The sequence below is a fragment of the Symsagittifera roscoffensis genome, chromosome 6 (assembly GCF_963678635.1).
Source record: "Symsagittifera roscoffensis chromosome 6, txSymRosc1.1, whole genome shotgun sequence".
Lineage (NCBI taxonomy): Eukaryota > Metazoa > Xenacoelomorpha > Acoela > Convolutidae > Symsagittifera > Symsagittifera roscoffensis.
The window spans coordinates 30,005,785-30,024,756 of NC_087067.1; the positions used below are offsets into that span (position 1 = coordinate 30,005,785).

General features: G+C 36.1%; 1 protein-coding gene across 4 annotated transcripts; it reads right to left on the bottom strand.

Annotated features, from left to right (window-relative positions):
• Window positions 1–946: 946 nt before the first annotated feature.
• LOC134847901 (MFS-type transporter SLC18B1-like) lies at window positions 947–17,063 on the bottom strand. 4 transcript variants are annotated; one of them, XM_063865163.1, is made up of 4 exons: window positions 16,943–17,024; window positions 16,388–16,670; window positions 7,036–7,722; window positions 947–1,504 (listed from the first exon to the last, which is right to left on the bottom strand). In XM_063865163.1, the coding sequence occupies exons 2-4, from the start codon at window positions 16,632–16,634 to the stop codon at window positions 1,044–1,046; spliced, it is 1,395 nt and encodes a 464-aa protein (XP_063721233.1). In that variant the 5' UTR covers window positions 16,635–16,670; window positions 16,943–17,024; the 3' UTR covers window positions 947–1,043. The 4 variants fall into 4 exon arrangements, with proteins under 4 accessions (XP_063721233.1, XP_063721236.1, XP_063721232.1 ...); XM_063865166.1 differs by having other exon boundaries at window positions 7,496–7,722; window positions 16,388–17,063; XM_063865162.1 differs by having other exon boundaries at window positions 16,388–17,063.
• Window positions 17,064–18,972: the final 1,909 nt, after the last annotated feature.

The window sequence follows — 18,972 nt, forward strand, 5'->3', positions numbered from 1 at the left end:
CTCGCTGATTCAAGAAAACAAGTCCGAAAAAGTTAAAAACTCGAAACAAAAATGGCCAATAATTTTTTTCTATGGTACTTGTTTTTTTTTAGAAAAGACGATTAAATTAGTGTATACAGTATAAAGTATGAGTGATATCAATAGCTAAAATAAGGTCAAAATTAATATGGAATCAAAATGAGAGGTCGTTTTTTATCGTCTATCATTCGTAAATTTCGTCATCTCTAGTCTGAAAAACGGAAAAACTCAAACAAGTTTAAAATAATCTTTGAAATCCGAGCCACAGCCAAAAGTGCTTCAAGCAAACTTGTCACCCTAAGACCTTTTTGAGGCAGTCAAAATTAGGATAAAAACATACCTACGCCATAGTACCATGTCTTTACTTCATGAATTGGTCGGAACAATTATTTAATAAACTATTGCAGGATGTCAGCTCAAGAAAATTGAAATTGGCCAGCAACTGTGTATTTGGAGAACCAAAGTGCGTTCAATATCAAACTCGTATTTGTTTTCTCACTTTCTTAATCTGAGCCCAAGACACTTTCTTTGAACTAAGTGAAAAAAATTCAAATTTGGCGCTTTCTACGTGAACCAGAGTTTTTAAAAACACTAGGATTTCAGAAGAACAGTGACTGCTCTATTCTACAAAAGAATATTTGAAATAGTTTTTGACGTCAAACAAGTACTTATAATTAGTGGTCTGAAACAAAATTGGGCCCTCAAAAAGTTGTACTTAAAGTTGTAATCTATTCGCTTTAAAGACTACAACAATCAAACTTCGCATATCTAGAACATGTTAGCGAAATCGCTTTACCTGTCTAGTGCTAAAGGCACAAAAATCCAGCAATTACAAAACTATAAAAGAAAGTGTACTACAAGCTCTTAAAGAAACTGAAATGAATAAAAAACATTGCACTGGGTCTTTAGCAATGAATCAAAACTGAAATTAATGGTATAATTTTTGTATTTTTTGAAACTAAAAACGAGTGTTAGCAAAATTATAAAATGAAATTATTCAAATTGTTACAGCCTTTCTTCATTCTCTAAAGGCTCGTGGGGTAATATATTCGCCCTAATAAGCCATTTTGGAACAAAAATAGAACATGCCATGATGTTGTAATGATTGCAATAATGCTGTAAATCAGGCTGGTAAAATAAAATCCTAAACTTTCGTTCAGAAATCCTCCAAAAACGGTGGCTCCCAAAATTCGCCCCGAAGACATCATGATGATAAAACTAAACGATGCATCCGTTCGCACCTGGTCGATGCTTGTAGCTCCACGTTTAAGAGCTATCTTTTGAATAATCAGGTGGAAAGGGTTTATAATTCCAGCAAGTGACATTCCACTCACTGCTAGTGAAATCATCGCCCAACCCGTAGTTTCCAGTTCAGGTACAAAATATGGCAAGAACATAGCGAATGTCGTAATCGGTATCAAGACTTCCGAGAATATGTTAAGGAAAATTCCATATCCTTGGTCCACTATAATTCCGCCAACAGCAGCTGTAAAAGGAAAGAACAAAGCGAGTACAAACCTCGTCAAAACTATTAAACCCAGGGGCTGATTTAGGGGGGAGGGGGCGGACGCTTTTTATGATCCTCTCACCTAGCAAAGGGTCTCACTTTGGTATTATTTTATGACACTCATTTTAAGCCGACCGGCCCTAAAATTTTTTAAAGGCGCCTTTGGCGCCAATATATACTAATTTTGAAAGGGAGCGCGAAAACATGGGGGTCTTTATAATGTTCTGGGAGTGCTCGAAAAATCAATTTTGTCGGCCTAAAAAATCCACCTCCCCCTTCGAGATAATCCTAGATATATCATACTCAATGCACTCTGAAAAAGAAGGTTTTTTGTAGCCTATGGGTAACCCACTGTAATCCGTTTTCGCGCTTCTGTAATCCAATTACTTAATTGAAAAAATGCGTGTCTGTACAAAACAGTCCCATAAAAAACAGTCCAATACAAAACAGTCCGAAAAAACATAGCAAAGTACAAAAAAACAGTCCCATACAAAACAGTCCCAAAAATAGTCCAAAAAACAGTCCCATTGATCGAAGTGATAATTGTTCTAGAAGCTGATAAGTAAATTTATCTCGTATTAAACACATTTTGATTCCAAATAATCCGGATAACAATAGGTAGTATAGTAGAGAAATTAGAACAACCTAGATAACAGCAGCGGCCACTCATTAGAAGCAATAATATTCGAAACATTAAAGTTAACGCAATTTAAGAAAATGGACTCTTTTTTTAATCCAAGCAAAAAGAAACAGGTTGTTCAATCTGTTTCATTTGCAAACACTTGACAACACTCAAAAGAAACGAAATTCACTATCTATCGATGGAAATCATACTTACAAACAAAAATTCTGAGTTACTGATTTTTGAAGGGTATGCTTATATTAAACACAGAACATTGGCAGACAACTCCCTTTCCTGGCGCTGCGCACAAAGTAGTTGCAATGGCCGTGTGCGTACAAAGGAGGACTCCGTTGAGATCGTTAAAGATCACTGCCAATTCCCCGATCCAGCTGACATCGAAAAACGCAAGTTCAGAAAAACACTTAAAGATCGAGCAGCAGTATCCGATGTAACACCGCGGCAGACTATTTTCGCAGCCCAACGTGATGTGAACAGAGAAACAGCGGTTCATCTACCTAGTTATTCTGCTAATCAGCAAGCTGTAAATAGAGTTCGACGCGAAAAAAGACCAAAGATGGCAGAGCCAACATCGCTGACTGGCTTTGAACTACCACTGGCTCTACAGAAAACCCACGATGGAGAGCAGTTCCTTCTTCACGATTCTGGTACCCAAGATGAAAATTGGGTTATTGTGTTCGCCACGTTACCTGGATTAGACTTACTATCTTTATCGGATGATTGGTTCTGTGATGGAACGTTTTCGACTGCTCCCAATGTTTTCTATCAGATTTATACTATACACGCTTCTGTTGAAGGATGCCTTATCCCTATTGTTTACGCTCTGCTACCCGACAAAAAGGAATCAACTTATTGTCGCCTTCTCAGTATTCTAAAAGTTGATTCCCCAAAACGCGTCACAATTGATTTTGAAGTAGCTGTGCGAAACTCAATAATAGCTACCCATCAGAGTGCACAAATTCAGTTTTGTTTTTTCCATATGAGTCAAAGTGTCTGGCGACATGTTCAGTCGTCAGGCAATACTCACAATTACAACAGTGACCTTATTTTTCGCGAACTTATTCGAATGCTTCTCGCAACAGCATTCCTGCCCGTAGAGGACGTCCCACAGCTTTCGAGCTTCTGCAAGGTATGGCATCTGAAGATAGTCAACCGATTTTTAATTATTTCGAGGGGACATATATTGGTAGACTGACTTCTCAAGGACGACAGAAGCCCAGATTTGATATGGAGCAATGGAGTTGCCATCATAGAGTAAAAAACGACCTTCCCCGCACCAACAACGCTGTAGAAGGTTGGAACAGCAATTTCGTGAAACTGGTCAATAGTAAGCATCCATCATTCCCAAAATTGATCGAGAAGTTCCAGGACGAGCAAAAAAATGCGGAAATACTGTTGGAAAAAATGTGCGCAGGACAAAAATTAGCCAGACCAAAAAAAGTTAAATACCAAAAACTCGACAAAAACTTGATCACTATGATTAAGTCATATCAACCCAACGATATCATTGGGTTTTTGAAAGGATGTAGTTATAATATTAAATTATAATCAGAGTTTTCTTTTCTTTTTAATTTTCACATTTATTCCACATTGCCAAGCAATAAAATTTTTCCAAGTTAATTAGTTTTCTTGATTTTTCAAAATTGAGCTAGAGTCGATTTGAACCCGGCAAAATAATGAATACATACAAGGTGTTGATTTTTCTTTTCCCTCCGCCCAACCCTCTAAGGATGAACCCATTGTTGTACCCTAGCTATACCCGTTATCCTATTTACCCGATTTTCAACTTTTTTCGGAAAATTGAAAATATTTTGTCCCGCCGGAGAATCGAGCCTTTGATCTCTAGAGTTTGAGACTAACGCTTTAACCACTATACCATGAGTTCTTTGAATTTCATCCAAAATTTTGTTCCAACTTTGGCTGTTTGATCTTTTATTGCCCCTGTTTGAGTTTTCAAAGCGTAGATTAGTTCTGTCGGTGCCAAAAGATCAAGGTCAAGAAATTCAATTGGTTTTGGACTGTTTTGTATGGGACTGTTTTTTAGAACCTTTTTTTGATGTTTCGGACTGTTTTGTATGGGACGGTTTTTAGAACCTTTTTTTGATGTTTCGGACTGTTTTGTATGGGACGGTTTTGTATGGGACTGTTTTGTATATGCACCAAAAAATGAAGTGTGTCAAAACGAAGCGTTTCAAACATGAAAAATTGAAATATTTCAAAAAATTAAAGGTTTCAAACATGAACAAACAGAGCGGGTTGATATGATGTAGGACCTAGTACAGCATGTTCTGATCACAGTGATTTGAGAAGAGAAGAAAATGAAAGAAAAATAAACAAACTCGAAAAAAATATCTATATACTTTTTGTGAGCTCTTGTAATTTTTTAAACAGAGGGCGGCTAAATTGGGCAACAATTTTCAGAATGAAATTGATTATAGCTAAAATAACGTAAAATGTTCAGTCGATTTAAATTGTGTCTCATCGGAAATGAATTCAGTCTTATCACATTGCGGGAAATTTGTTCCAAAAATCGGAAAAATTCAGTTCAGTTCTTGTCGAAACAGAAGTTCTTTTTTGAACATTTTGAAGCTTTGCCTAGGAGATAAACTTAAAACCGAATCGAAACTTCTGCCAGAAACTATGCTTTTTTATTGAAGAAAATCCTAGATCCGAACTGATTACGCCCATTGGTTATTGATAGAAACTGCATCTTCAAAATTTTTAGGATAAACTCGCACAATTTAATATTTGAGTTGGTTTTCACACGTATCCACTGGAGTGAACTTTTTCGACTAACCTTGTTGCATTGGGAACATGGAGAACAAGGACACATAAAAATATATTCTACTTGTTGCCCAACAAAAAAAAACATCAAAATGATCTTTCAAAGCTCAAATTTTCTTGGAGATAAAAAAAAGTTCAATCTGATTCTCAATTTGTATCAAGAAAGACTTAACTTCAACTCATTTTTAAGATAACGAAAACAAGTAGAGTTTTAAAAAACTGTTTTGGAACGAACTATAACAATTACTTCTATTGCGCCATAGAACGAATAATTGACCTGCTGAATCTATATGATTTTATTTGTCATGATTAAGGTGAAATAGTTGAAACATACAATTATTTCCTGGGAGTAATTCATGGAACCAAAAGATGAGAGAAAGCCGCACTTCATTTTTTATTTCAAATCAATTTAAATCACCAATTGAGGCATAATCTGATAGCATTATTTTGTTGACAAAAAGTTGAATTTTTTGAAGGTTGCCTTGAGCGTCAATAAAGGGGAAACACCACGTGCCATTGTTACTCCGTTTTGATCTTAAGTTTCCAAAACATAAACACGAACTTTCAAAAACCCTCTTCCTCCCTAAAAATGTGAAATGTCGCTTTAATGAACCAATACGCTTAAAATTGCACTTTTATCTTTCTAAGTGTTTAACACTTACATTACTCTTAACCGTTTAATATGAAACTGATCGCCTTCAAAAATGAATATGTTTGCAATACCTGTAAATCCTGTCGCAATCGGTGTTGCTATGAACACAAAACCCATGTGGTCTAATTGAATTCCGATTGCATCGTGAAAATGTAGCGAGAAAGCAGCATCCCGAAAGCCCGATATAAAAAAAAACAACAATCGAGGGTATAATAGCACTCACTGCAGGAAAAGATCCCAGGAACTTCAAGTAGTCGCCGCAATTACTAGATTGTTTTCTGTTTTTGCTGGAGTTCGATGCGGCTGGGAAAATAAAAACGGCAAAAAATGAAAAAATAGCCTCCATTCCACCGGCAAACAAAAAAGCTGCATAGTACCCTCCAAAAACTATCGATTTAAATTGTGTCTCATCGGAAATGAATTCAGTCTTATCACATTGCGGTAAATTTGTTCCAAAAATCGGAAAAATTAAGTTCAGTTCTTGTCGAAACAGAAGTTCTTTTTTGAACATTTTGAAGCTTTGCCTAGGAGATAAACTTAAAACCGAATCGAAACTTCTGCCAGAAACTATGCTTTTTTATTGAAGAAAATCCTAGATCCGAACTGATTACGCCCATTGGTTATTGATAGAAACTGCATCTTAAAAATTTTTAGGATAAACTCGCACAATTTAATATTTGAGTTGGTTTTCACACGTATCCACTGGAGTGAACTTTTTCGACTAACCTTGTTGCATTGGGAACATGGAGAACAAGGACACATAAAAATATATCCTACTTGTTGCCCAACGAAAAAAAAACATCAAAATGATCTTTCAAAGCTCAAATTTTCTTGGAGATAAATAAAGGTTCGATCTGATTCTCAATTTGTATCAAGACAGACTTAACTTCAACTCATTTTTAAGATAACGAAAACAACTTGAGTTTTAAAAAACTGTTTTGGAACGAACCATTACAATTACTTCTATTGCGCCATAGAACGGATAATTGACCTGCTGAATCTATATGATTTTATTTGACATGATTAAGGTGAAATAGTTGAAAATATTTCCTGGGAGTAATTCATGGAACCAAAAGATACGTGAGAGGAAGCCACGCCTCATTTTTTATTTCAAATCAATTTAAATCACCAATTGAGGCATAACCTGATAGCATTATTTTGTTAACAAAAAGTTGAATTTTTTGAAGGTTGCCTTGAGCGTCAATAAAGGGGAAACACCACGTGCCACTGTTACTCCGTTTTGATCTAAAGTTTCCAAAACATAAACACGAAATTTCAAAAACTCTCTTCCTTCCTAAAAATGTAAAATGTTGCTTGAGTGAAACAATACGCTTAAAATTGCACTTTTATCTTTTTAAGTGTTTAACACTTATATTACTCTTAACCGTTTAATATGAAACTGATGGCCTTCAAAAATGAATATGTTTGCAATACCTGTAACTCCTGTCGCAATCGGTGTTGCTATGAACACAAAACCCATGTGGTCTAATTGAATTCCGATTGCATCGTGAAAATGTAGCGAGAAAGCAGCATCCCGAAAGCCCGATATAAAAAAAACTACAATCGAGGGTATAATAGCACTCACTGCAGGAAAAGATCCCAGGAACTTCAAGTAGTCGCCGCAATTACTAGATTGTTTTCTGTTTTTGCTGGAGTTTGATGCGGCTGGGAAAACAAAAACGGCAAAAAATGAAAAAATAGCCTCCATTCCACCTGCAAACAAAAAAGCTGCATGGTACCCTCCAAAAACAATTAGGACGCTTCCGATAATAGGACCAGAAAACATGCCAAGAGCAAATATTGTGTCTATTATAGCTGCCATCAGGCCTGCTTGTTCTGGAAAGCACTTAAGCGGTATCGGTGTTAGCATTGCGTATGTCATTGCAACACCTACTCCATTTATTGCTCTGGCTAAGATACATAGTGCGAAATATAAACGAGACGCTGGCATGAAATTCAGTAATCCAAAACTGGCAATGGCAAATGAGCATAAAAACGTTCCACTGATTGACACGAAGTTGGTGCTTTTTGGTGTTGTGAGACTTCCGACAATAAATGAGGCGAACAGGCAAGAGAATTCCAGTGATCCAGTTACGATTCCAATCTGCGACTGTGACAGTCCTAAACAGAAGCGGCAAACAACTTGATGTGCTACAAAACTTTGAAGAGAAGATATTGTTTCTCAAAAATATGTTGTCCTTCATTTTTGAATCGATTTCTCTGAGATATAAAATAATTCTATCTACCACTATCACAGGAAACATTCTTGAAAAAGAAACCCAGGAAACATTCTTGAAAAAGTATATGTTATGAAGGTTTATATTAGAGTAGATAAGCATGTCTTGTGCTGAGTTAGAGTTAATTTATCTCGATGAGACTCTTGAGTAACACGAACGTTGAAACAAAAATTGAACAAGACAAGACTGCTCATATATCAGGGCGAAGCCCTGAATGTTCCGACAGCTCCTTAATCCATATCGAATAGTTTTTGCTATAATAATTATGAACAAAATCATTGGAAAACTATAATTTTTTAAATACCAATTATCATGTGTGAAAATTTAAGTCGTACGAAATTAATGCGACCAATTAACTTGCCACCTCGATTCAACTTGGAACGATTTTGTTGTGCGGGATAAATCACCACGCATAAATAATTTGCGTTACGCTTTCAGCTTTGTGAATAAAAGCTTCGAAGTCCGCATAATTTAGTCCAGAACATAGCCAAATTTGCAATTTTTTAATTTTCAAAAAATGATCGAAAATAAAATATCTTTTTAAATTTGAGTCAATATCTTCAATGAGGTATAAAAAAAATGTTAAAAACTATTATTTCGGTCGCCGAAAATTGACTGAATAAAAAAACTACATCGAGCATAAATATTCCGTTTTCTTCGAAATGCGGAACAATTATAAGGGGATAAATAACTTGAGAAAATTAGACAACAAAATTGTTCCCATAAAGAGTGCTTTAACCCAATTCATTTGATGAAAAATAGCGCAGATATAAACGTGTAATTTGTGGACAATTTAAATCATAGCGAAATTTTGTTCCGAATTTTGTAACGAAAGTAACGGAATATTTGTGCTGGGGGTGGTTTTTTCTTCAGACAAATTTCGACTTTTTAACTAGCCATTTTAACGAACTTTTTAAATATCATTTAAAAGGTATTGTTGTCCTCAGCTTAAATTTGAATTCTTGAGTTAATTACGTCTGTGATCATTTTTCGCAAAGTTATGGTGGTTTAAAAATTGACATTTTGGTAAATTTGGGAGAATTATTCCGCGATATATTTCGTGCTATTAACGCGTAAGCGTAGATTTATTCCGTCCTAGCATAAGGTATAAGTCCGTAATTTATAAGGTTTCTGCAACTATGCAAATAGTTTACTTTCTTAAACTGTTCCAAACTACAAACATAATACGCTCTATTTAATAAAAAGAAAAAACTCTTCTTTTTTGTTGTTTTTGATCAAATAACTGCTCTTTTAGGTAAAATGTTTGGTCTAATTTTAACAATTGTGGTTTTTGGGAAAAGTGGAAGAGCTATCAGCAAGCCTATTAACAACCCTATCTCAAAATAAAGCTTTGCATGTAAATTTTCCCGAATTACATGATGAGTTAATTTGTTGAGTGAAAGTGTTTTGCGACTCAAGGCTTTTTTGCGTTAAGAACTTTTACGTGGTACTACAATTTCAATCAAAGTCAACCACGCCGTCAAGAGAAGGGTCATTCTCAGACGCTGTCATTCCAATGACAGGGGATTCAAACTCGATCAAGCTTGTCCATTTATAGATGTTAAGAGCTATTAAAACAGATCTGTTGTTTGATTGGTTTTTTGTTTAACAAATTATGCGTTTCAGAAACCAGCTGATCCAGTGTGTCTTCCCCTGATTATTCTTTTTGGCAGGAAAAATCAACAACCTCAACCAGGTGCGGATCTAAGATTTTCTCGGGGGGGGGGGGTCCTTTTTTTAGGTCAATCAAATTGATTTTCCGAGCTCCCCCAAGCACTAAAAAAAACTGTTTTGCCCAAATTTTCTGCGCCGCAGGCAAAATTATTTAAAAAACAGGCCAAAAAATGTGTTTTTAGACCTTTTTTGGAAAAATTTTACCCAAAATTAGCGCGCGCTTCTCCCTCAAAATTATTAAATACAGGCGCCAAAAGCGCCTTTAGAAAACTTTATGCCCGTCAGCCAAAAATGGATCTCAAAATAGTACAAAGAGGACCCTTTGGATCAACAGGTGGTCCAATCTTTGACCTCAACCCGGGCTACCTTCTATTACGGTGCATTGCCCGAGGTCGTTTATTCACAGAAGTTACTGTTCCCCTTTTCAAGCCATTCACAAACTTTCTCAGAAAAGTCTCATTTACAGGGCTGTGTCAGCAAAAAACGTTCATTTGACGAAAATAAGGTTCAGGGTATGGCTGGAACGAGTGCGCAGTTCTCTACGCACAAATGAATCACTTCTTCGAGTAAACTAACTGGCTTCATGCCAATTTAAAAAGTTTTTAGCATAAATGAGCTGCGGACGAGTTTAACACAGAAATATTGCAAAAAGCAAAAAAAAGCTTGATATAAAAGCACTAAGACAAGATAAATAAAAATTAAGGAATGCTGATGTGGTAAATATTTTGGTTTAAGCTAGATTGGATCAAATACATCGGAAGGTTTTATGTCTTTGCCTGCTTGGGCGGTTTAAACAGCAAACTTCTTTAAGCAAAACAGCAAACTTTCCATGCACATGAACAGCTTCTAACAAAAAAACTAAATAGAAAGTTACATAACTGCAAAATACAAAAAAAATCCCAGAAACAATTTTTACAGGCCAATTTCGTTAACAAACACCTAATTCAAAATACACTTCTACTCAACCAAACTATTGCATATCTAAAAAACGACAGTGTATCAGCTTACACTCACTTTGGCTTCCCATAAATTAGGTCGTCCATTGACACGGTTAAAAAATTTTGAAGAAATACAATCAAATTTTCTAGCTACCAAAATACCATAGATATTTTTCCTTGCATTGAAATGCATTCAATTCTATTTCATTTCAAATTTTTCTCAAGAAACAGGACTTATTTGGGTCTTAAATCAAGCTTTTGAATTATTTGCTAGTTTTTATTGGATCAAAAACAGCGTCATAAACTGATGTGATGGTACAAAACTTTATTGGGCTATGGTACATTTTGGGGTACCAGAAAGTACAAGGCTCACTTGATTGTTCTTAAATTTTGTGTGAGTGATTTTAAAAGTAAATTGGGAAACCATGTTCAAACTGCGCAATTTGCGAATAATCTATTTTTTGCGGAGAAAGACTTGTCAATTTTGAAATCTAACATACAATACACCTTAAAGTTTTTAAACTTTTTTTGTCGGAGAGCAAACTTTTTGTTAATGCAGACAAAATGGATTTCATCTCATTTTTTGTTATTCGTTTTAAGTACTTAGTTCTTTTGATCTTCGGTATTGATTAGATGCCTACCAGCTTTGTTGTGCATCGACCATGGGTCGGTCATTCACTGTTCGAAAGAATATGAGAAGGCACACGCACCAAGATGGATGCCGATAGAGTCAGTCGTGAATCAAGGAATGAAAACACCAAAAATGTCTATAAATCCGCGGAGGAGAAACGGATATATAAAAAAAACTCAACGAGATTAGAAGACCGGAAGCCAACGAGAAGTTATGATCAAGTTTTTATATCGCTCTATTAAACGAAGGTGAACGGGTGTTCACGCAGAAAAAGACTATTATCTAAATTTTGGCTATCATTTTTGTAAAACTGCGGGATTTGTTACAACCTGCTTTAAAAAATGAAATAAAAACAAGGACACAAGGAATCCTTTCAATACTTCTGGGGAGCTTTAAGAGGTTCAAGTAATACTAGACTTGCAGACGTAAAATATTTTAAAAAGGATGTTCTCATCTGCTTTATGAAGAACATCAAAACCTCCCGACAAAAACTATTAAAAAATGCTTGAAAAAGAAACAGTCAGAGCGACTAAATGACGAATTTTCAGCGCTTAGTGTATTTACTATCTACGACCAAAATGGCCTGTTGAAAAAAAGTTTAATGCATAGGCTATGGTTTTAAGATGTTTTTTAGAAATACGATCTCTGTGGATTTGGCAAGCTCAGTCAGTTTCATCGGCGAGAATTGAAATTTAGATAACCCAAGATGAAATTTTTCCCAAATTGAATATGCTGAAAAACCGATAAGAGATGTGTACAGCGGAATCACTGTGAGACGGTTAAAATCCTAGCACAAATAATTTTCTTAGAACAAAATCTACCGGATAGGTTTGTGAAAAGAGATCATTTCTCATCCAACGAGGACACGAGAGAAGTTTCTTGACAAACAAATTCCTTCCAAGTTGTTGATCAAGGTCAAGCTGAAAAAAGCTCAAGACCGATCTGTTAACTCAGCCTTCCACCAAATAGGAGTAAGTTCACATAGTTTTTTTTTAATACGAGTCGATTTGTTGATCATTTTAAATATCTATTAATGGTTCGGGAAAATTCTTAACGATGGCAAAACAACACATTTCTATACACCTTTTATACCTACAAAAAGAAGGGTTCCTCTTCACCTGCTAAGTGGGAATGAGGCTGAATTAAAAAAAGTGGAGACCAAAGGCGATGTTTTATCAGCCTATTAACGATCACAAAAAAAAAACGTTACACTCAAAATATTTTAATGACCAAAAAATCTTTTAAAAAATACCAGTGGCAACAAATCACTTGATAGATAAGGTAGCACTGCAGTTTTAAGAACACTCGTTGGATAAGTTTCGTTTGGCTATCTTGATCTCAAAAAGCTTGCAGCCAATTGAAAAGTTGCGACAAAACCAGCAAACAATTCAACCAGCAAAAAAATGAGGACAGCACTGGCAATTTTTGCACCGTAATTTACCGACTTGGCGATATGCCAAATCAAATTTGGAGCGTCTTGGACACACTTCTGAAAAAGATCCTTGTCACAAAATACCTTGACGACGTCTTAATCCCTTAAAACGGTTCGTTCGAAGAACACAAACCGATCTAACAAAATTCTCTCGATCTAAGACGAAAAAAATAATGCGGTGAAATGCAGCAAATTATCTTTTTTTATCAAATTGAATCAAATGGTTGGGATTCAAGAATCTTGAAGTAGGGTGCACCCTTTGCTCGGAAAAGCCAACGCAATCAAAAATCTTCCTATACCTGAGAATATTTCAGAACGCCGATTTTTTTAAGCTCAATCAATCCACACGTCATTTCTGTGCCACACCTGTTCACATTTAGTTCACCCATTGAAATTGTGTCTAGCTGCGAAATGATGAAAAAAAAATTTGCTTTCGAGAAACTAAAATCTGAAATATGATTATTACAGAAAACAGCCTTTTTGATATTGAAGAATAAACGGGATTGAAAAACGATGCTTCACACAACGGATTGTGAGCAAATTAGAACAGTTCCAAGCTGACGAGTGGAAAACAATTGTAGTCGCTTTATAGTTGTTCGATTGTTCGCGAAATAAAATATTCTGCGAACAAAAAAATTACCTATTGGGAGTAGATAAGGCATCGGAACAATTCAAAAATTTTTTATTTGGATCAGAATTTGAAGTTGTTACTGAGAACAACCTACTTTCACCGTTTTACTTCAACCATTATCACATAATCATGTTTTAAAAAAAGACAAAGAGCAGACTCATTTGGTTAACCGTTTAATTTTGATATTTCCTATTTATCAGCGAAAAATATGGATTTTGCTGATCCTTCATCAAGACTTCACGCAAAGTCAAACCATCGTCACAATATGAGCTCGAAGTAGTGGTAGCTTCAGTCATTAACAAAAAAGCATTCTATTGGACAGAAATTACATTAACAAAACTTAACGATATTGCGTTCAGACTCTCGGTCGCTGTGACTTCAATTAAATTTAAAAAAAACTCCGTAATTTGGTTGGTCGAGACTCCACATTTTTTCAATGGTCTCCGTCACGCTCCAACATATTGCTTCTATCTTTCCGTGTATTGCACAGTCACTCAAAACTGCAACAAAAACCACACAAGGGCAGAAACTTTTTCCACAACTCGAAATTCAATTTCAATAGATTTACTTTCTCAGGTGATTTTTTTCTTTATGTGATTTTTAAGAAAATTTTTCCCAGTCGATCATCTTTCCCTCGTTAAACGTTATGAAGTCGATCTCAGTCAGCCCAGTTTGACACTAAACCCGGAGAACCGTTGTTCTAATTAGCTATCAGGGTTAATCACCACGGACGAGAAAATTATTTGCGATCTCAGTCCTTCGGTCAAAACCAACAGCCCTTTGAGATTTTTTGGAATCTACAATAAGAAGGTTAAAGAAGGTTGCAAGCATTTCCGAGTCAAAGACAACCTATTCTTCTTGGATAACAAGCTCAATAGTTCCAGCAGCAATCCAGGGCATTTTGTACATTTTTCCACGAAACTCACCCAGGACATTTCGTAACGAAAGTTTTCACCGAAAATATGTAGTGATCATATATTTAAAGAAAGAAGGACTAACACAGATAGTCGGGTCAGCAATTATCAAAAGCCAGTAAGAACTTCAAAGACTTCTGTGAACGACTAAACTTAGTTTACGACTAAACTTCCGAAATTTTTTTTTCTATTGAATAATTGAATTTAGACTCGTCTGATGTTATCGAGTATCAAGATTTTTTGAAAAAACTCGAAATACCTCATCTTACTTTTTTTTAGTCAATCACTGTCACTAATTTAGATTTCTGGGATAAATTGGAGTCGATCGTTGGTCATGTTTTTTGTCTTGAATTTTAAATTTTTTTTTTGTGAAAAGTTTAATTCTGGAGATGTCTGTTGTACAGCTGGCGATCAAAGATCGAATGGACTTTAGAAAGACTTGTTTTACGGTGAAGGCAATAGTATTATCCATGATTTTTGATAAATCTAAGTCGACTCTGCGTTCGTTAATCGAAAAAGTTTTTGGAAATTGAGAATTACAAAATAATCATCCATCGGGTTCACATTTTAAAAAAAAAATTCTAAACGATTTTCGAACACAACGGGAAAAATCTGAAATCTCAAGATAATCATCAAGATCCAGAAAAATCTACACTCTCAGGAAAACGAGCCACCAACTGGGAACTGCACGATGGGGCGAAAGACGGCTATCTTGACACAGGCATGAGTAACTCGCCATCAACAACAGACTGAGAAGTCAAGAATGATCCTTCAGCGATCAATGATATAAAGACTCGTACTTCCTCTGGTAGCCCTCAGAAAACATACCTCGGAGTTAAATTATATAGACAAGCCACAAACGAATAAAAACGAGGAACCTGACTATGATATTATTAATGAAAAAATTATACTACTCAGCGCACACGAAAACCCGAAATAGTGGACACGCTTTTCGGAAATCGGACTTTGCATCTAAGGGTGAGTTACTTCCCGGCTTGACTAAAATGTCAGTTAAACCCTTGCCCACTGGTCCAAGCGCAAATAACTTTACGAGTTTAGCAGGGAAAATAAAGATGACTCCCCCGAAGAAGGCAGCAACAGATGCCACCCAACGGACAACCTCCCGAAGCTAGACGAACATCAACCTCAAGATATAGCTATGGATCACGCCTTCTACTGTCATCTTAGAATCGCCACACATCTAATCATGTTCTTCCTTATTATTAGATTTAGTCTCCTGGGTCGAAGAAAAAATGAAACATCTTAAAGAAAAAACGACTAGTTTGCAGGCCAATCACACAGGCCTGCCCAAGGTATCTAATTTTAAAAGCTTCACAAGGATGAAAAACAAGTAGTCGCCCCGATGTGATATAAATGGACAGTCCGATGTGCTCTAGGACGTCAGCGGCACCCGACACAACGGGCCAGACTTGATCTGGGACGGAGCCAATCCTTCTTAAGAGCTCATCAGACAGACGAACCTCATTCTTTCACCCAGCAGCCTCCGTTTGGCCTCCAAAAAGGAAAACCGTTGAAGCTCCAAAAGTTTTTACTGGAAAAAATATATTGAGAAGGTGTCAGAAAAAATCGCCGTATTCGATGGTCTCTGGACTCTAGACGACAGTCTTTGCAAAGCGATGTTCCCTCCTTGCAATCAGTGGTAGTCTCCATCAGAATTCTTAACTTCTATCGCTAGCCCTCCAGACAGGTCAAATTTTATTCGCCGCCCAAACCCAAACGCCGACATGGTCGTGAAAACTTACAATTTCAACTGGTACAATTAAGTCGTCATTGCTCGAAACTACAACTGTCTTCATCCCTTCAGAGACAGACTATCTACCTTATCTGCCGTTATCGCAGACTCAGAAAAAAGAAGCGACAAATTGTCATTTGCTGATCAAGATTTGAAAAAAAAACTCAGACTATTTCGACCCAAAATTCAACAAAAACTAAAAAAATTCGTTAATTTGATGATTCGTATCCCTTTTTATTTCTTTTTAGGAAACATTTGTGCTAGACCTTAAGTGCAGTTTCAAATTATTCCTCAAAGACAGAAGCGGATCTAGGAATTTCTCGAGGGGGGCGGATTATCAAAAAATGAAAATTTTGTCGACTTTTTTTAAGTCGACCATATTGATTTTCCGAGCTCCCACAAAGCAATAAAAAGACTCTATCTTGCTCAATCCCCCGCCCTCCCCCCTAAATCCACCCCTGGTGTAGTATAAAAAATAAATTTTTAAATTAGAAGAAAATTATTCGAAAATTTTGGCTGCTTAAGCCCGTATATAGTGTAAATTGACTCTGACACGTGAATAGTTCAATATTTTACCGTGATCTTTGGCTTGCGCAGGAAAAAATGGTCCCGGAAGTGACATGCAAAGACCCTCAAAGGCAGCCAGAGTAGCGACAACTGCCACAACTGTTATTCTTCTCAACAGAGAGAGATCGTGTTTTGTTGACTCCTCTTGTTTCGGAATTAAATTCAACGGCTGCGTTTCATCTGCAGTGTAATCTGTCAAGTTGGCGGGATTCGAAGAACTGTGAAAACCTGATTCCGTCAACGGAGATGCAGTCATAGCAGAAATGCAAGTTTTGCGTCTCAGACAAGTAAACTATAAGAAATTAAGTGTATATTGTTAATTAAAACAGCCAAAGGTTTGGTTGTAAGCAAAAAATAAATGATAAAATTTTTTTGAAAAATCTTCTTCTTTTGAAGGATTGGTAAATTGTCGTTGGGCTATATCCGGAAAAAATCTTGGGGAATAATATTAACTCTTAGCAAAATTTGCAATAGAAAACATCGTTTTAAATAAAGGCACTAAATCAATGAAAGTAAAAAAACAAGCACTGATGTTTAATATTTAAGTTCAATCTAGACTATTACTTCTCATCTCTTTCTCTTTTTCTCAAACTTAATCAAAGTAAGAACTATCTGCGTTTGAACAGAGCAGCCAAATATGACAGAACTCGAGAAGTAATTTTGTGTATTAAGACTTATGCGAGTAATCTCGTTCGTCAAAGTTGTTTGAAATGGTGACAAGAGGATGAAAGGCCGCCTAACTTAGGCTGAAAGGGATCTTTATCTGAAAGGCTGAAAAACTGTGTGATATTCCAACTAATCGGGTTTGAAAGGAGCTCAGTTAAAGCCTACAGAGAATACAGAGGGTCGCTTTGGGGTAGGCGAGTATTTACAGAAAACATCGGAAGGATTAGACGATTACGGATCACCGGTTGACCATCGTCCGGCCAAATCGAATCACCAAACTGAACCAAAGCCGAGTTAAACCCAAATTTCTCGACTTTATCTTCGCTTGAAGTTCATCTGATTTTTGACTGGCCAACATGCCGAATTTTACACGGTTATTTCAAAATTTAATGTCATAGGCTTCTCAGTTCGCAATAGTGAAAACTCAGTCGAATCCGAAAAAAAAACTTATTTTTAACAGCTGAAGCGAAAACTGATTTAAAAATGTAGAGCATAAGAGCGTAACTCTGATGGCAAACAAATTAGCTCATAATTTTTCACCGCCTTAAACCCAGTTATGCAATTTAGAGATGAAATGATTGATCAAAATTCAATGTCAGCCATAAAGGAGGAGAACAATTGAGAAACATTGTTTTCGTGCAAGAAATAAGCAAACAGGAAGCTGTGTTTCAAAAGATTTTCCAAATTACATAAACTTTTTCTGCAAAAAGCAGGTTGTGGCCGCTTCAGCAGAGACTAATCCCAAAACCGGGTTTCTCAATCGAACACTGAAGAATTGGCACGGTAGTTTTCACGTAGGTCAAAGAGTTTCTACAATCGATCAAAGCTTCAAAAACTTTACTTGTTTGAAGGCCATAACTTCTTTATTAAACAAATACTAACTATAAACCTAGCCTTACATCAACCTGTCGTTTCGATTAAAACTATGATCTCTGATTTGGCAGGGTAGATAGCGAGAAAAGTCCAAAAACGGTCAACAAATCAAAAATTTGGCATCTCAGAGGATCATAGCTTTTTGAGACAATAATTGACGGCAGCTGTTTATGGAAAGGAATTCAAGCGAACTGTAATTTCGATTGCAACCAAAATCTCAAATTTGTGAGGTTAGTTCTCGAAAAAATCAAAAACTTTCAAAATAAACGGTCAAAAATTCAAAATTTCCTGGGCCATAATTTTTGGCGTCAGACAATTTTCGGCGTAGTCGCATAAACAAAGATCTTTCACGTACCCATGTTTTTGAACTGAATCCAAAACTTCAGATATGGTGGGGCAGTTTTCGAGAGTTTTCAAAAAGTTTAAAAAAGGTCAAAAGAACATGTATTTGACTTTTCCTGAGGGTGATACATTTTTGTGTAAAAAACTTTGCTTGTAGCCGCTGGTGCAGGAGAGCTTCTACTAACCGTTATCGCCATTGAACTCACAATATCAGATTTGAGAGGTTACTTTCTGAGAAAAGTCAAAAAGATTCACAAAACGATTTTTTGGATTGCCGTAACTTTGTGTAAAATAATGCCGCATAACCGTTCATTTCAGGAGTTTTTGAAAAGTGTTTTGTTCATTGAATTCAAAAACTCATATCTGGGAGCAATAGTGTTTGAGAAAAGACAAAAACATTCACTAATTGTTCAAAAATGAAAAGTTTGACTATTCCAAGATCATAACTCTGTGTAAAAAATATTAGGCCTAGCCGCTTATGTAGGGAGCTTGTCAAAACCATTTTTTCTCCATTGAAACTTGAAACTGAGAATTGAGAAAAGGTAATTCAGATTTAATTTGAACCCATGATTTTGGCCATTCCATGCATATTCGTTACCTCCAGGCTTAGTTTACCGGGAACGCATAAAGTTTGAACTCATTATGAGCCAAGATACAATTGATTCAAGTGATTCTCTTAAACAAGTTGTTAACCCAAAAGTCTATATTCCGGT

Coding starts and splice junctions, on each gene's coding strand:
- LOC134847901 (XM_063865162.1), bottom strand. CDS start 16,634: ATGACTGCATCTCCGTTGACGGAATCAGGTTTTCACAGTTCTTCGAAT. Junction 7,723..16,387: donor TGCGCAAGCCAAAGATCACG/GTAAAATATTGA, acceptor GCTTCTGTTTAG/GACTGTCACAGTCGCAGATT. Junction 1,505..7,035: donor GATTGCGACAGGAGTTACAG/GTATTGCAAACA, acceptor TTCCTTTTACAG/CTGCTGTTGGCGGAATTATA.